The 15192-nt window shown below is 40.4% G+C and overlaps 1 protein-coding gene across 4 annotated transcripts in view; it reads left to right on the top strand.

Moving 5' to 3' along the window:
- LOC119548754 (potassium voltage-gated channel protein Shaw) overlaps positions 1-14743 on the top strand; it is a 48731-nt gene extending 33988 nt beyond the window's left edge. The window contains exons 4-12 of one of the 4 annotated variants that reach the window (XM_037856275.1): positions 2138-2270; positions 2330-2509; positions 2809-3306; positions 3523-3819; positions 4264-4473; positions 4540-4795; positions 6434-6748; positions 10153-10257; positions 11422-14743. In XM_037856275.1, the coding sequence (XP_037712203.1) occupies positions 2138-2270; positions 2330-2509; positions 2809-3306; positions 3523-3819; positions 4264-4473; positions 4540-4795; positions 6434-6748; positions 10153-10257; positions 11422-12047 (2620 nt within the window). In that variant the 3' untranslated portion in view covers positions 12048-14743. Of the gene's footprint in view, positions 1-2137; positions 2271-2329; positions 2510-2808; positions 3307-3522; positions 3820-4263; positions 4474-4539; positions 4796-5251; positions 6749-10152; positions 10258-11421 lie in introns of those variants that run through there. The other 3 variants (XM_037856276.1, XM_037856277.1, XM_037856278.1) reach the window with 3 other exon arrangements.
- The last annotated feature ends 449 nt before the right edge of the window (positions 14744-15192 follow it).

Genomic DNA, 15192 nt, shown 5'->3' on the forward strand with positions numbered 1-15192 from the left:
CATATAGATAAGCTGTAGGGGAAGCAAAAGTGCAGCAAAATAACAAAGAAAATGCGCGTTGGAATTGTTATTTATTGATTATTTACAGATTGGAATTTATGCAATTTCTATGGGAGATGCAATGTTTTTCTGAAAAAATAACCATGTATGGATTTACATATTTTTGTACATTTTATACATGTTTTGCCGAAGAAAGTTATTTAATTAAACTTTTATTGTGGCAAATACCTATACGTTTTAACGGAATGTAACTTTTATTCTTTTGTGATTTTCCCAAGAAAATAACTCATAAATATTCCATGGTTATTTTATAAGTAAAATTCATTAACGAAGACCGTTAAACCATAACGCCTTGAATCACATTTCCATATTAAATGTAAATACCTGAGGCCAAGTGTGTCAGAGCCAATCGATATAATTATTTATGCACATTTAAACGCAGAGACTCTTTATGCGCCTGATCGGCTCACGTGCTTGTTGAGGTCAGCTATAAATATTGATTGCATCGGTTGCACGCTGCGTATGAGTAATATTTGTTATGCACACTTTATGAAGGAAAAAGGCGAAGAAATGCAGGGGTTGAGGATTAAAAGAGAATCGAAGTGATTTCACCAAAATGTAATTTGGCGGACTCGGAAAATATTTAAATGTTGAGACAGGGGCACAAAAAGTTGGCCGAATTGCGGGTTTTATGGAGTAAACCAATTAACGATCCACGGGAATGTGTGCCGAGAGCAATATCGAAAAGCCATGACAATGACTGCAGAACGCTTAAAAGGATTAAAAATGGGGTGGATGTGACATAAAGTATATGATTGCAAAAGACGGATACCCTGGATTTCGATAAAAAAAAGTCATTGGAAAAAACAATTTTTTATTTTAAGAACATCAAACGGTCTTTTATTTCCATTAATAAACAACATTTTAATATTTTATATTTTTGAGATGTTTTGAACAACTTTAAAACTTTTCGCAATTTACATGGTATTTTAAAAAGAAAAACGATAAACTCTTAACAAATTTAAGACGGTCATGTTAATTGTGGAGATGAATCAGGATCGGAAAATGAAAGCGTCAATTTGCAAGTCCATAAAAAATTGTGAAGCACTGCGAAATTCACCTTTATTTTATTTAATTTCATAATATTTTTTCAAGAAATTTTTGGCATGAAATGATTTTTAAGCAGCACAAAAGTACGGTCAGCGCTATAGAGCGAAAAAGTTGCACCAAATATGTTGGGAACCGGCACAAAAAGGACATTCAGGATGTGCACACGTGTGTGTGGGGTGGAGTGGGGTGGGAATGGGTGGTAAGGGTGGTAAGTGAAGATATCATCCAAAAATAAAACCATGCAAGGCCTCACCCCTCCACTCGGCGACTGTCCGGCAGCTGATATGGCATTACAAGTTGGCCAACAACTGTGGACAAGGACGAGCCCACCCCTCCCCAATCCTTCATCCTTTTTTTGGAACTCCCCGCAGCCATTTACTGCAATTTGAGCTCACACACATATAGAGCAGTGAAAGCATCACAAATTGTTGTTGGCCAAGAGAATGGAACAATGGCCAAGGCAGCATTATGAATATGCCAAGTGTTGGAGAAGGGGGTCAAGAGGTGGGTGTGGAATGACCATGTCTGTTTTTTTTTTCGTTTTTTACCAGGTGCATGCAATGCATATATCCACATCCACACATTTGCCCACCATGCATATGCAAGTGATACCATCCCATCCTGCCAGACTTTCAGTTGCGCAATTTGCAGCCACAATTTCAGACGTGCCGTTTTGGCCATAACATTATTCGGTCTGATGTCTAAGCCCTCTGCATGCTTGGCCAAGTCCATGAATTTGTTTTGACCGGTTGAAAGGGTCGGAAAGGAGACTCGTTGATAGAGAGTGAGAGAGGGCATTTAGTCAAACCTTACTTATGCCATAATTGCTGGGTCTTAATGGGATGCTATGCATCTCCAGTTTGAATAATTTGGGAACAAAGACTTGTGGATCTTGGCTGAGCAGGGTGGTATTCAAATTTGTGAAGAAGTTTCTTAGAGAGGGCTAAGCAACTTATTCCACTTTGGTGGATAAAAGATATACCAAGGTGAAGCACCAGGTAATTTAGGAGCTTATTTTTATTTCCAGAACTGGAAAACTGCACTATCCAACCGACGTGTGTGGACCGCTCTTCGAGGAGGAGCTGGAATTCTGGGGACTGGACTCTAACCAGGTAGAACCTTGCTGTTGGTCAACCTATAGCATACATCGCGATACGCAAGTAAGTTATGCTTCCTTTTAGTCACATAACTTTTACATTAAATGTGGATCTTCCCATAGAACACCTTAGCCATATTAGATAAGCTAGATATTGAAAATGAGAAGCCCACGGAGGAGCAGATAGCTCGTCTATTTGGCTTTGAGGAGGCACTGAGCAACGGCGAGCTTAACTGCTGGCAACGTATAAAACCCAAGATCTGGGCCATGTTCGATGAGCCCTCCAGCTCTACGGGTGCCAAGGTGAGTAGTTAATTTTAAAAGATATCTTAAGATAACTTAAGTACAGATTTATTTGTACCTAGTTTGCCTTCTGTTGATATAAGCATACTTATTTTACCTTTTTTTAATCTGTTTATTTTATAATATTATTTTGGAGACCTTTGAATGATACAACTTGTATTTATTATGGTCTGTTAAATAGTCAAACTAATATTATTTTGGTAAATTTATATAGATTTCTTTTTTTTAAGTTTATTTTTTGGCTTATTACTAAAAAATAAAAATTGTACATTACAATACACAATATTTTTCTTCTGCAGATCGTTGCTGGCATGTCGGTTTTCTTTATATTTGTTTCTGTGATATCATTCTGCCTGAAGACCCACCCCGGCTTCCGCGTGGACCTGCCCTCTTCCCCCGACGATGGAACAGGGGCGGGCGGTCCTCCACACGGACACGATCCCTTGGGCGAACCGCCGCAGACCCATCAGTACCATCAGCACAGCATCACGCCGCCCAGCGGCAGCATCGGACCCACCTTTCGTGTCACGAACTACACGAGCTACAGCAGCGGCAACTTTACCGCTCCCGGCCAGGCCACGCCCATTGCCACCATCAAGGGCGGCCAGCGGCAGCGACTGAAACGGAATATCAACGGGAGCAGTCTGAACGAGTTCATCGAGCAGAAGATATTGGGCCAAAACGAGAGGAGAAAGCACGGATGGATCGAGACCTACGGCCAGCCCCACGAGGCCTTCTTCTACGTGGAGCTGGTGTGCAACGTCTGGTTCTTCATCGAAGTCCTCATCAGGCTGATAGTGAGTAATCGAACAATAAGACAAGCATTTACTCCAAGATAATCTTTATAGTTCATCCTATAGTACGATTTGATACAATTCCGTTTCGATTTTACATCATTTATCATTTCAAGTTGATTCTATAACTTTTTTTCTGCGCATAGGTTAATATTTTGAAAATTGGGATCTATTCATTGGAAACACTAAAACTGGGTTCTTAATTTATTTTTTTTCCAGGTCTCCCCCAATTTGTGGCAGTTCATCAAGTCACCGGTGAATATCATTGACTTTACGGCCACTTTGAGCTTCTATACGGACGTAATGCAGCGCATGGGGGAATATACGGGTCTCCTGGAGGCCTTCTCCATCGTGCGGATAATGCGGCTGTTTAAGCTGACACGCCATTCACCGGGCTTAAGGATCCTCATCCATACGTTCAAGGCCTCGGCCAAGGAGCTCACTCTGCTGGTATTCTTCCTTGTTCTGGGCATTGTCTTCTTCGCCAGTCTGGCTTATTATGCGGAGAAGTTGCAGGTGAGATTAAATCGAAAATTTAATTTTAATATTAAAATCTTCCTTAAAGAGTCTAACAATATAAAAGGATATTGGGTGCCAATTTAAATATCCTATTTTAAACTTATATATACGTATAAACCAATATTGAAAACGAACATTTTTACAATTATCTCTTGGAAAACAAAAAACATACCGAGATGACACGCATATCTCTATTGTTTGGAAATAAGTTTTAAGTGTAACTTTAGGTGTATATATATATACATATACATATATTTAAACTCAATAGTTCAATGAATTCGTTCGAATAGACGACTATCCTTTATTCCCTGCACACTTTAAGACACCTAAACGGATATTTAAAAATGATTTTAAAACCCTAGTGATTTGTGTAGCACCCATGGGGGGTTCATTTTAAATGGGAGTATTTGGGACTAAAAAGAGTTCTATTTTCCCCGGCAGGACAATCCGGACAACCAGTTCAAGAGCATCCCCCTGGGACTGTGGTGGGCGATTGTGACCATGACCACCGTGGGATACGGCGATGTGGCGCCCAAGACCTATCCGGGCATGTTCGTTGGTGCTCTGTGTGCTCTGGCCGGAGTGCTGACCATCGCACTGCCCGTTCCGGTCATCGTCAGTAACTTCTCCATGTTCTACTCCCATACTCAGGTTAGTTGGTGGTTCGGACGCTTTGTGTGTCCACGTTGTTTACCCGCTTTGCGTTTCCATTGCCAGGCTCGCTCCAAGCTGCCCAAGAAGCGACGACGTGTCCTGCCCGTGGAGCAGCCGCGTCGCAAGAGGGAGCCAACTGCTCCGCACCGCGGAAGGACGAATGCCATTAAACAGACGCCGCCCACTGGGCCGGGATTGGTGGCCGGGGGCGTGGGTCCAGCGGGAGCAGGGGGGCCAGGACTCGGTGGCCACGCAGTGGGTCACCCCGCCCATGCCGGGGCGCCCATGTTCAAGGATGCATTTGGCGGTGCCAAAATCGGTGAGTCTTGCAGCAGTCCTTTTGTGTACTCTGTACTCGGAAAAAACCTATCAGAAACAATTACAACTTATACCCAAAAATCTTTTTAAATAAATAGAGAACAAGTTTTTTAACAGACTTAGAAATTGTAAGTTAAATACAAAAAAATATTTTTTTTTATTTAGCAACTGTTTGTAGTACTATCTTTTCGAATTTTAAAATTGTCTGGTGTAGAAGCCAATAAAAGGACTTATATCAATCTAAAATGAGAAATCATTAATCCGTGGTTATAAAAAAATGTCTACACTTATTATTTGCGTATACACAATATTTTAAATATTATTAAGATCAAGGATACGAGTACAGGGTACCAAGAAAGTCGTGATTTTCGGCTTTACTTCACTTGTCTTTTTCCTTCTGTCACTTTGAAGTTGTATTGAATTTATTTTTCTTTTTTGTTGCTTTTTCGGCCTGCAGATATTTAGAGCAGACTCAGTGCTACAGACTAACACACTGACACATGCAGCATACATCACACACAGATACTCATACACACACACACACTGAGATACTCGCTCTTGCTTTTTCCTCGCTGTTGGGGCCTGAATTAATTTCATTCAATTTCTTGTTTAATTATTTTATTATTTATGCACCCTTCCCTGGGCAAGTCAGCTGTTATTTAGCATTTAGCATACCCTGGGGGGCTGCCGTCCCCCAGAGATTTGGCCCCTCCCACGCCACTGGGGGAGTTTCATGTGGTAAATTTCCATTTTACTGATTATTCAAAAGCATTGAAGGCAGGACTTTCACCACATGTGAGTGGCTTGGCTGCTGATGAGGCTGCAGACCCCGGGGGCCGAAGGACTTAAGTGGATATATGCACTCAACCGAGGACAGTATTGCCCACAATTCTCTGCCGCCCCCAGCAGCTGCAATTGCGGAGCGATTTCGCAATTTCACCAAGGGTTATAAATTTAGTGTCGTACGAGGATTTATAATCGCTTCGGTTTTGCTTAATGCTCCCAATTCCGGCTTGTGGACATCTTACCCATGCATTACTTGGCCGCACTGCCAAGTTCATTAATGTTGATTTGAGATAATCCCGATTATTTATGGTCTTAATAGGGAAAACACAAATAACAGTTAAGCATTTGACTAATGATGAAAGTATATTCTTTAGGACATTTTTAAGAAGAGATCACGAACATCTAAGAGAAATTCAATCGTTTCATTTAATTCAAACTATCAATGCTGCTTCTGAGTTTAAATGTTCTGCTGGCTTTATATTCTATTATTTTAGTTGACAAGTTGAAATTGATTTTACTGAAAATTATTACATTGTTCAATGAATATGTCTATATGTATTACCCCTTTACCGCTTACATTTTTTAGTGTTTTTGGGGTATTTTCAAAATTTTAAATGTAAAACATTTTCCCCTGCCTTTCACCCCTATAATCCGCTAAATTTGATGTTTCTGCATATTGTTCTTTAATTAAATTTATTTATATTTTTGTTCCTCAATGTTGGTCTATTGTATTTGTATTTGTACTTGTTACTTTTTGTGTGTGTTGGTGTAACGACATGTAAACGAATGCGTGTGTTGTATATGTGTATCCGAATGTAAACGCATCCGTCCGCCGCATCCGTCGGTAATCCAGGCACCGTGAACGTGAACGGCGTCAATGTCATTGGCCTGCATCCTGCGCAAAGGACGACGACGACCATGGCGAGTGCGGCTGATCCGACGCCGATGTCGGCAATGACCTACCAAGTGCCTATGCTCCAGCCACCGCCCGCCCACCACAGCCATGGCCACGCCCATGCCCATGCCCACGCCCACGCCCATGGCCTTGGCCCCGCGTCGTCGGCGGCGGCGGCGATGACGTCACCGGCATCGCTCACTGGCTCAGCCGCTTCGGCAGCCGTTGCCACAGCCGCCGCAGCCGCCCCCGCCGGTCCCTCCTTCATCAGTTGTAAGTGTTGTCTTGTCTTGTGCCTATCTGTGTTTCAGTCTCTCTTCATTCCTCTCTACTTTCTCCTTTCACCACCCCTTTTCTCTTCGCCCCTCCCCGTCTCTGTCTTGGCATGCTGCACGTGTACAAATGTTTATTAACCATTTACAGAAAAATTCCTTTTTATGCCTGGTAAAAGCACTGAGAAAAATAAGCACCGGTATATATATTTAAAATAAATATTTATGTTATAAGAAATAATATCAAATATCCAAGAAAAGAGCTGAGGGTTCATTACATCTTAGCTTGATAGGAATATTGGTTTATAATATAAACTTTATATATATATATGTCGCAAATAAGTTGAATTATGTTAAGTAAGTTAGGAAGGCTTGTTAAGACTTTGATGTTTTAGAATGTTGAATGGGTCAGGTTAGTAAATTATTCCGAGAGGTTTTGAATAACTGTCAGCTCTATGTTGAGTCCGAAAAAATTTTAATATCAGTTATTTTCTAAATTAAAACTGTTTGAATTTAGTGAAGAAAACGTGTAAAATAAATTCGTCCTAATTTGATAGGTACTTATAATAATTTAAATATTTAATATGGACGTATTTGTTAAATTTCTGTTAAAAAAAGCAAATTGGTGTGTGTAGATTACTGATTATAAAATAAGAATGATTTGTTTTATTTTTCAATGAAAAACCTTTTTGAATTAAATTGCTTTGTAAATCTTAATTAATTATAAATATGTCGATATCATCAATATTTGTTCACTATTTATATAACATTTAAATTAAAAATGATGCTTTTAAATTATATTTTCAAGCTTAGACCTAAGTGTACATTTTCTTTACTGCCATGGTAAAATCTTCTTAAGGGTTTCCGACAATTAGTCCTTTGGGTGGGGCAAGCCCCACTGTCATTGCCCCGAGCTTGTTAGGATTTATCGCATGCTATAAATTTCACCCGAATGCTATAACTTTGTCACTCAGTCAATAAAAGAGGTTGCAGCAAACACAAAGCGGCAAAAGGAAAACTTTTTATGTTTATTTGCATATTAAAAGCTTTTTGCAACTTCTTTTTTGTTTTCGGCATTTAACTTTAATTACAATTTTATTATGCTAGGTGAAAATCCTTTTTATGTCATATTTCAAAAAGGCCAAACCGGCGCAAACATTCTATATGCTGCCGCCCGCACTTAGCCACTCAAACATATATAAAAATAAAGTTCATTTATCGTCAAACAAATTGAAAAACTTTTTCCATTTGCCCGGCCGTCCAACAAAGCGCAGGAAAATAGCCCTGCTCAAAAAAAAAAATACAAAAAGTGTAAAAATATGGAGGAGGAAAACCTGTCGAAAAAAAATATATAATGCGAGGACCTGGTCAGGAAAATTTCTGCATGATGTGCATTTTAATTAAAGCCACAAAAGCTCAAGTGTGCAAGCTGAAATCTCTACGTTCCTTTTTTTTCTTTTGTCCAGGAAAAGTGAGGCGGTACTCAAATGGGGAAACGGAAGGCAGTTTGCGGCTCTCAAGGCGATTAATTTCTTGAGCCAGTTGTGAGCTGGTGAAAGGCAAAGAAAAAGGAAAGAAATTCAGTCAAAAGTTCAAAGTTGCTTAGCTGAACTTACTCGGATGTTGTATAGTGAGAAAGTGTTAAAAAGAAAAAAGACCATAAATGCTAATTCGAAAAGGCGATGAAAGTTTTGAGCTGTAGTTATACAAGGAAAGTGTCAGGGGTAAAAGTTTTATAAAAAACGATTTAATTGTAGGGCTTGTATAAAGTAACTACATGGAATATTAGTTGTGTTTGAGAAAAGAAAAAGTTTGGTTTTTTGATTTAATTGAATTTCAAGAAAATCTTTCAATAACTATAAATTTAGTTTTTTGTTCTAATGATCCTTATATATATTTATTAACTGAATCCTCCAGCCACCGTTTATAAATACCCTGAGAAATGTAATTACTAAATGTTTTCTTTTTGTCCGCATTGTTGTTATTTAAAGAACCGTTCACACGTAGCAAAAACTGTTTATAAGCTGCTTAGAAGACGCAGTTGGCCCCGTTTTCTGGCTAAAAAAGGGAACGAGAAAAGTGTTGCATACTTTGGCACGTTCTGAGCCGGGGCAAATGACATTTCTCTGTTCGCCGGAAATGCAGGAGCGGTGACATTTGGCACGGTTCCTGTTGGCCCCCCATCTTTTCCGTCTCTGAGCTGCTTTTGCATTATGGCAAAGTGTGGCAACTGGAGGGCAGAAGCTTTTGCTACCACTTTTGGATGCAAATTGCGGAGCACACAAAAATAGCAACTAAATCACTAGCAGGCCAAGTGGAGGAGCTACGGGTTTATTTGTGCGATCTTGTAGTGGTCATTTACCAAACGCACACCCATACATATACAGCGAGCAAGGGCCTGAACAATTTATGGCCACAGTGGGCCAAGAACGAATGCCAACGGCAGGCCGATGGTCAGGAATTTCAATTAAGGCAGATCCACCTAAGGGCATGTCTGTGAAAAAATCCCAACCCATTCTTCACCGTGTTTCACTTGCTGTTGATTTTTTCCCCTTTGCACCACCAAGGGTGCTGAGAATTCTCGGAAATTAATTTTAATATTTAAGTTGTTGCACTAGCGCAAATACAAACTGTAAAAGTAAACCAATTTTCACGGTAAAAACTTCTCAACAACTGTCAATTATAGTTAAAAGTTTGTCGGAAAAGAAGGTCCTCTGATGGATTGCCTTGTTAAGTAGAGGAACTACCATTGAGAACTTTCTAATGGTGAACTTAATGTTGACTTTGAATGAATATGTTTACTGAGAGCAGTGACAACTGTGATGGATTATAAACTATAGTTTGTAATATGTGTATGCCTATTTATTTACTTAATTATTCTGTCGAATGATTGTCTCTATTTGTATTATTTTTGTCTTTATGCATTTGCTTTCTAGTAAACTTTTCCAAATGCTACATCTTCAATTTATTCTGATACTTTATCCCATTTAAACTTTGAAAATTTAAATAGATTTTCCCCCACTTGCCATTATGGCAAGTTAAAAGTTTTTCACGTCTGCTCTTCAAGTTCCTGTTGATAAAGATGTATATTTTATGCGAGTGTATTAAGCTATATAAATATTAAAAATGATTTCGCAACTTTTCACTTTTTTTCCGTATGTCTTGCCGCCAACTTTTTATCAGAATGCTATGTAGAAGACATTTTTAGCTGCGTGCCTTTTTTAAAGTTTTGTAAACCATTCAACCACTCCCGCTTTTCTTTTTTCCCGCTTTCCGTGTTTGTTTTCTTTTTCGGTTGTTTTGGGGGAAACTTTTGCCTTGGCCCCGGCCACCGTTACATTGTTTGCTCCGACGCCACTAACGCATTTCCCTGGCTTTTCCGGGCCGCCTCCTCTGACTTTGCAGCGGACTACTTGAGCGTGCCGGCGGTGCAGAGCCTTCAGCCGCGGGCGGCGACGACTGGCCACGACTTCATGCTGCCGCTCCAGCCGAAACTTCTGGGCCCCCTGGGTGAGTTGATGATGGGCTTCCTCCTGCTGGTCCTCCTGGTCCTTCTACTCCTTTTCCTCCTCCTCTGCCAGCCAGGGATTTCCCCTTAAGTCCACGTTAGTTGAAAGTTTTGCGGACAGATAATTGTGTGGCGGGGGCGGGGGCGGCGGAAAAGGTGAGGCCACGCAGTTGAACCCACTTGTAACCACACACATAGTTTGAGAGCCATTGTACGGCCGGCACAATGGTTCTTGTCAGGTCGAGGGCACGGTGTCACCGGAAAGTTTTCACACCCCTGCAGAGCACTGCACTCCGAGAATATTCCCCAACCCATTGATTAATTTTAAGAAGCTTTAATTTTAGGCTTTATTTTCTAAGATTTCCCATACAATTTGCAAAAGAGACCACAATATTTTACGCTTTAAAGTCTGTGAGCCATTAGCAAAAAATAAATTTATTTTATACTTGGAAACGGAAAATGAATCAATTCCTTTTTATTTTGTTTGACTCTTTGTTGAAGGCCCAAGGCCATTAATGCAGAGCATTCTGATGAAATTCTTGAACCTATTAATTCATATTAGAAGAGAAAATTTTTTGTTAGCAAATAATTTACTTTCATTTTATTGAGGCCAGAAACTCAATCCTTTTCGATGAGTCTGTGAGCCATGAGCATAATATAAATTAAATTAATTTGAGAAAATTGAAACGAAAAAAATTCTTTCTATTTCTATTTCTTTTCGGAATAAGACTGTACTGATATACATTTTCTTAAGTTGATAGAATAACTTGCCTAAAAACCAATTAAATTAAAATTTATTAGAATGCACAAGCCGTAACCAAAAATTGTACCCATAAATACAGGGGATTTGCAGACCGACAAACATAACTTCAAGCCAAATTCCATCAGCTTTTATTTTAATTCAATTAATTTTGGGACAGGGTTCTGAGTGCTTCTACTCCCGCATATTTCTCACTCACAAAACACCGGAGCCGGAAGTGCTGGAGGACGCGAAGTGCTGGCCCATTCACTTGAGGCCCTCACAGATGCCTGCACAATGTGGTGGCGATAAACCAATCGCCGACATGTCCTCGAATGCACTTCCGCTTCCGCGTGCGCATCCTTCAGATACTTTGCAAGCCGAAGTGTTTATTGTTGCCATCTCTTCTGCTTTCTCCACTCGACAGAACGCAAGGATCAGCATCCGCTGCAGCTGACCGCCCACAATTTGGCCTCCGATACGCACCAGCTGATGTACTCGGGCCACGCCCATCCCCACGTCCACAAGGGGGCGGCGCCGGGGGGCGGTGGGCCGGCAGTGCTGAGCGTACCGCCCACATTGAGTATGTCGCACACCCAGATGCCACCCGGAATGGCCAGCATGGGTCAGCGAACCCCCAATCTGAGTTTCCGGGCCGCTCACGGAGTGGGTTCCTCCCAGGTGGCCACTATTCAGCAGCCCATCCCGCACGCCCACGCCTGCCACGCCTCCTCGAACTGCAACATCAAGATTTCGGTGGCCTCCGCCGGAGTCTCGGTGGGATGTCCGGATGAGTTTCGGGCTCCCAAGGTGACGCTGCTGGACGATCTCAGCGACGAGGTCAACTCCTCGACGGACGAGTGCGGGGACTGCTGTCTGGTGGAGGACAGCGATACCTACGAGGGGGCCAACGGAACGGATGCCATCGGAATGGATAATGGTCTTTTGGATAACGACGACGAGGAGGAGGATGAGGATGACGAGGACGGTGAGGGCAGTGGTGTGGGCGGGGACGATAGTCTCGGTGGGATCTACATAGGTCCCCGACATTGATTGCCAGACATAAACTGGGATTTTCCCTGCTAGAACGGACTTACCAACTTCTCAAAAGTACTGCCCAAAATTGCTCCAAACTGCAACTCGGTGAAAGTTTAAAAAGAGGTTACAATCTTTAAGAAACCAAGTGTATGTGTAATGTGAATAAGTCGTTGGTGTTATGTGCCACTTTATACGCGATGCTGAATGCAACTTTATCTGGTTAAGAAAGCGCACAAAGTCTTGGGAGTTGCCAAACCAAGGTCAATCATACTCAAACTTTTGCCCAGTTCAATTGCTATTGGCCAACTTTAGGTAGGTTCTAAGGTGAGTTTAAAATAGGGGAATGTCTTAATGATTTCTCAATGCTCAGCATATGCTTTAAATATAACTAAACTAACTAAAGTTTTAAATTTTACCAACTTTTAAAAATCTATTAAACATTTATGGTCTAGCAGAGACTTAGCTAAGTGTTCTTAAACTTCCACTAAATAGAAGCTGTAAAAACCGTCGTGTGCTCAATGGATAAACATAAACAGTGATTTTAATGTTTCCGAGATCGTTATGCTGCCTTGCCAGAGTGGTTATTTAATAGTTTCCGAAAAACTAACTAGATAGTGGTTAAAAAAATAGTAAGTCCCTGTATCACTGCCTCTCCATCTGTAAACTTTCCGAATTCAAGCTTAAAAGCATTGCGGTAGCTTTCCATTAATTTTAAGACGGGACATTTAACGTTTCCCAACCATTTATCAGCAGTTTTAATCAATCTTTGCACTCCACTCACGACCGGCGACAAACAGCATTTCTTGTCTGGCCAAGACAAACATCCGTAACATTTGTATCAGTGTCCTTATAACTGTCATGTTGACAACTGTCATTGGCAGCGTGCATGTGGGATTGTTTGCCTGTGTGGGTGGCCGAGCACGTCCTGGCCAAGTCCTGCAAACAAGGAGGGTCGGCGACGGCGGTCAAATAGGAAGCTGCCCGCATACAAGGCAAACATATCGTCCATATAAATGTGACCACTTGTGTGCAGCCAGCCAGCGATACGAGTATATGTATCCCCCACTTTCCGGCACGTCAAGGTGTTTATTGTGCAAATCTTCGGGACTAAAATTGCATGGCCAACTATAAATTCCCACACTTGACTCGCACGCTCCGTTTCCCGGATCACATACCCTGAATCATGGCCAAAAGTGTCACTGGGCTGGCTTGTTTATCTGACACATTGACTGCCACCATTTCAATGAACGGGCGAGCAAAAACTGTGTCGACAAGGGGCACACAAAGGGCCAAGACAGCCAAAAACTAAAACGGCGACGACATTCGTGTCCTTGGAGTCCTCGATTTCCCCTACCATCCCTCACATCCATTTCCACTCCCACAATTTTCCTTTTCGATGGCGGTTTGTGTGGTTGACCTTGTAAATAGTATCTCTTGGGGTCGCTGTGTTGGGTTTTCATTCTTCGACATTTATACCCATAAATGTTAATTGATTTATTCATAGAAGCTGGATGAAAGAGCAAAGCTAAACGCATGGAACTGTAAATATTTGAGTATGACGGTCAAGGACTAACCGAAAGAAAATGAAACTGAACATGAAAACAAAAAGAAGACAGTAGAAAACATATTTGACTTTACATAAGGTTCAATGGTAATTTTTGGTCCAATATTTATAGTTTTTGATGTGCTACAAAAGATTAACAAAAAGACGAACAATTTTGATTCCGAATCTTGTGTAAGGAAGAGTTTAAAAAGTCGACCGCTTTTTAAACCAAAGCTCGTTGTAAGTGTATGTGGAAATTAGTTGGACGTATAGATTTAAATTAGTCAGTATAATCAAATCCGTTGGTCTGAATGTGCGTCGTTCTAAATTTACTCTTTATTACTAATCTCTGATTAAAATGTTAAATATTTGCTAATTGTTGTGTAAGGATATTCCTCGTTTCGGCTTGCCGACTGCACTCCTTTTTTCTCGTTCAAATATAGATTCCTTACTTTAAAATGTACAAGGAAAATGTTGCTTTTAAAACTGTTCAATTTAAAACAAAAACACACACATGTTTTCCTATATTACCAAAAATTCAAAATTAGGAAAAATCTGAAAAGAACATAAATATTTATTGTTAATTCGTAAACAAACTTTTTAACTAAAGTTAAATTTAAATACTTTTACATAATACTAAAAGAAAACGGAAATGAGTCTTTTGATATAAGAGATGCTGCAGCGAACCAGTGCTAATTGAAATAAATATTGTTTCAATAGGAATATAGTTAGTTTAAAAAACACAAGTGAGATACTAAACTAATATTTAACTTTTGCCTAGCAAATAACTAAGTTTAGTCCGGTCGATGCAGAAAAGATCCATTGCATACAGAAATCAATTCAAAAATAAATCCTTTTGAAAGAAATCACCCACCACAGACAGGAAGCGAAAACCCGGCTGAACGTAAATTACGAGAATTTTGCAAGTATAATTCTGTGTGTACATAGATAATCTCAAGAACAACTGAAAATTCATTAGTTAAATGTCGAGAGTGGAAAAACATTTCTACAATATTTATTGTAAGTAAAGTGTCAAGAACAGGAGTACATAAAACCAAAACTGTTTACAAACAAAGCGAATTTTTAAATGTTGAAAAAAATGAGATCCGAAAAAGTAAATAATAAATAAAAAACAAAATGTGGTGTGCTAAAAAGACATTAAATTTTAACGGAAATAAAAATTCTTTGAAAAAGCATTCAATATTTCAATGATTTCTACACAAACCCATCATCACAACCTCACGTTTTTCAGCCAAACCAAGACACGTACCGCATTTTATGCTAATCAAAACGGGACGAGAGGAAATTCAATTTCAGGGCCGCCCAAACAGAAGCCACGGGCAGGATTTTTAATTTAAAAGGGCCAACACGAGGCACTTCCACACCTACGCGCGTTCAAAATGCGAATACGACTCCCACTCACATTTCATTTGGCCAGGCCATAAACAGAGGATCAGCTTCGAGGCCGCCCTCATAAGGCCATTTAGAGGGAAATTTATGCTTGCCACCTCTGCAGTAAAATGGACCAAAAAACAAGCCAAAAAAACACCATCGGGCCCTTGGAAATGGGAAACTGCAAGTGATGGCGTCTAATATAGACACTTAACCACTTACAAC

This window comes from Drosophila subpulchrella, chromosome 2L, assembly GCF_014743375.2.
Source record: "Drosophila subpulchrella strain 33 F10 #4 breed RU33 chromosome 2L, RU_Dsub_v1.1 Primary Assembly, whole genome shotgun sequence".
Lineage (NCBI taxonomy): Eukaryota > Metazoa > Arthropoda > Insecta > Diptera > Drosophilidae > Drosophila > Drosophila subpulchrella.